Genomic DNA, 2,664 nt, shown 5'->3' with positions numbered 1-2,664 from the left:
CGCCTGCACCTGCACCTGCACCTGTGACTCCCATTACAGCCTTGGAGGCCTTCGGCCTCGACTTAAACGAGCGTCCGGACAGTCCGAGCATACGGATGATGTATGCGGAGCTGCAAGCGCTGCAGAAGCAGGTTGCGAGGCTGAAGGAAGGGGGTCCCTTTGGGGAGGCGCCGCCTGACTACGCGGAATCTGTGATAGGGTCTATATATGGTTAGCCAGGATGTGAGGTTGGACACTATGTGCGTAGACAGATATGCGTCTCGCTACAATGTACATACTATATAGCTTGTGTAGACTTCGACACGGACGACCTTATTGAGTTGTTATCGTCTTATTTATTGGCTCGAACCGTGACGATTCTACAAAGTTTCATTGGTGATGCTATACTGCACGAGCACAACTTGTGATGCATCTGGGTTTCGGGTCACGACTCGTGTTCACTCCGACCGTCGGAACAGACTAATTCCAAGATATTGCATGCATTGTTGTACAATGAGATAACGGCGAGAGACAGCAGTAGGGAGCGACATGGCAAACGGACGGTGCAAGTATAACCGTGACAACGAGGTGAGAACGCGCGATGGGAACATCAGCGAGTAAGAGGGAAGGCGATATTAGGAAACGTCAGTAGCACCAGCCATCTGATAGTGAAGGTGACAAACGAGGTTGGAATCGGTGTACCGAGACGGTGGGCGAGGAGCGTGCGTCAACACAGGCCGAGTGACGACTCAGAGATCGTCAGCGCTGTCCTCATCTTGCTGCGTGGGGGACACGGGAGCACCGGAGAGAGCCTTCAGACGCTTGCTGCTGCGAAATGGCTTCTTGTCGCTCAGCTTGCGCTTCAGGTTCGCAATTATTCGGTACCGGCTGGCTCGTCTTCGCTTGGTCACGAGGTTGCTTGGATTTCGATGACGGTCCGCCAACAGCAGTGGCATCCTTCGCAGCGCTCTTCCCAGTAGCCGTATGTCTTGAACCCTCATCAGACCCCTGATTGCCGCTGGCAGCTCGTCGTGATCCAACCCGACTTGCAGTGTGATTTCCTGTAACACCGTTAGCTTGCGTCCACGAAAGCTGTGTTGCGGTCGGGGTGTCCCCCTGGTTGGTGGAACGAGGGTGAGTAGGACGCAGATGATCCGGATCTAGTTGGATGGGATTGTCGCGATGGTCGATCAGATATTGCAGGATGAGGCGCTGTACAGCTTCATGGAGGTGGTCAGGCTGGAAGTTGCCTTCCCACTTCCACAGGGCGTATTCCGCACGAACATGTTGTGTAATTCGCCACAAGAGCAGGGCAACGTCCTGCATGGTCGCACCAAAGAGATCCAGCCATTGCTGCTTTACCCTGCTCATGACCTCATGACGTTTTTCATCTGATTGATCGTATTCCTCGCCCGGAATATAATGCGAGAGGAGAGTCTTCCATACAGAAGCAGACGCGGCAGACAGATCGAGTTCTCTTGGAGCACCGGCTGGCTGAACGCGTAGAAGAGCGTATACCATAGTCCAGTACACCGATTCTACGTCATGCTCCGGTCTGTGAAAGAAGGGGGGTAGTCGTGTTTCGTCGAAGTCGTCAGGATCCGGGGAGGGAGGGAGGCCACCGTGGCATGTGGGGGACCCAGGCTCATCGTTATACCGATCGTAGCGTTCCTGCCCGTAAGCAGAGGTGTACAGATACAATGCGTCACCAGTGAGCCTTGGCATGGGTTTTCCGCGAACTGACACATGGTCGAGTAGGACCATTCCAAGACTGACGCTTCGTGCGATGTACAAAGGCGTCCCCTGGAAACCATTCGATTCAAATGTCACGTTGTGGACGTCATGTAGGCTTACAACTCTCGCCTTGAGCTCGTCGAGGTCTTCAACCTGGGCAGCATAATCGTAATCAATTACTAAACATGCCGGAAGTCGTTCCGTACGGGGCCTATCCAACACTCGTCAGTATCAACCCCTTCTCAGTCGACGTAATCGATAGCTTGCCTCGGGCTCCCCCCAAGCACATCCTTGATGAATAGAGGCGCTTTGCGGGACATAGCTCTCCCACCCACATCAGCTCTCTTGGGATACATCAAGATGTTGTTGATACTCATGTCTCGGTGCAGGATCTTGCGTTCACGCAGTACAGTACGATGCACTATCAGACATTCCATCAGCCACAGCCTGCCGAGCACATATCTCTCAAACACAAGCGCACCTTCCAGAACATCGTAGATCGCCTCCAGGAGGTCGTTGACAGTCTTTGCACGAACGAGACTACAGCCCGAATCAAGCAGTACCATCCGCTCCTTCGTTCGCGCCTCCTCGTCGCCTCTCGCCCCGTATGTCAGCATCTTGTTGCCCGTCCTCACTGGTCCCGCCCATGTCAGACGCACAACTCCAGGCAGGTCCCCGTCCTCATGAATATGCACCAAGATACCTTGCTCCTTGCAACGACGAACCCGGCGTCGATAGGTGTCCTTAATGATCATCTCGCTCCCTTGACGGTCTGTTACTTGGAACACCGTCGTCCGACGGCCCCATGGATACCCTGCGAAAAGCAGTCTGCCGTGCGTGTACGACCTCCCATGACATCGAACCATCCATGTCGGTGGCTGATGGGGAGTCTCACCAGAGATCCAAGAAACGCTGTCGTCCCAAAGATGTCGGTCGCGAGGAGGGTAGTAG

At 54.3% G+C, this 2,664-nt stretch overlaps 2 protein-coding genes across 2 annotated transcripts; both read right to left on the bottom strand.

The window, feature by feature from the left end:
- Window positions 1-750: 750 nt before the first annotated feature.
- On the bottom strand, window positions 751-1,704 carry DICSQDRAFT_175969 (uncharacterized protein; the record flags this gene model as incomplete). Its single annotated transcript, XM_007371802.1, has 1 exon — window positions 751-1,704. The coding sequence occupies one exon, from the start codon at window positions 1,702-1,704 to the stop codon at window positions 751-753; it is 954 nt and encodes a 317-aa protein (XP_007371864.1).
- A 251-nt stretch (window positions 1,705-1,955) lies between these two features.
- On the bottom strand, window positions 1,956-2,330 carry DICSQDRAFT_175968 (uncharacterized protein; the record flags this gene model as incomplete). The annotated part of the gene is made up of 2 exons (XM_007371801.1): window positions 1,956-2,134; window positions 2,195-2,330. 2 exons carry the CDS (start codon window positions 2,328-2,330, stop codon window positions 1,956-1,958), a joined length of 315 nt encoding a protein of 104 aa, XP_007371863.1.
- Between the last annotated feature and the right edge of the window lie 334 nt (window positions 2,331-2,664).

The sequence above is a fragment of the Dichomitus squalens genome (assembly GCF_000275845.1).
Source record: "Dichomitus squalens LYAD-421 SS1 unplaced genomic scaffold DICSQscaffold_305, whole genome shotgun sequence".
Classification (NCBI taxonomy): Eukaryota; Fungi; Basidiomycota; class Agaricomycetes; order Polyporales; family Polyporaceae; genus Dichomitus; species Dichomitus squalens.
This window is presented reverse-complemented; position numbering and strand designations above follow the sequence as displayed.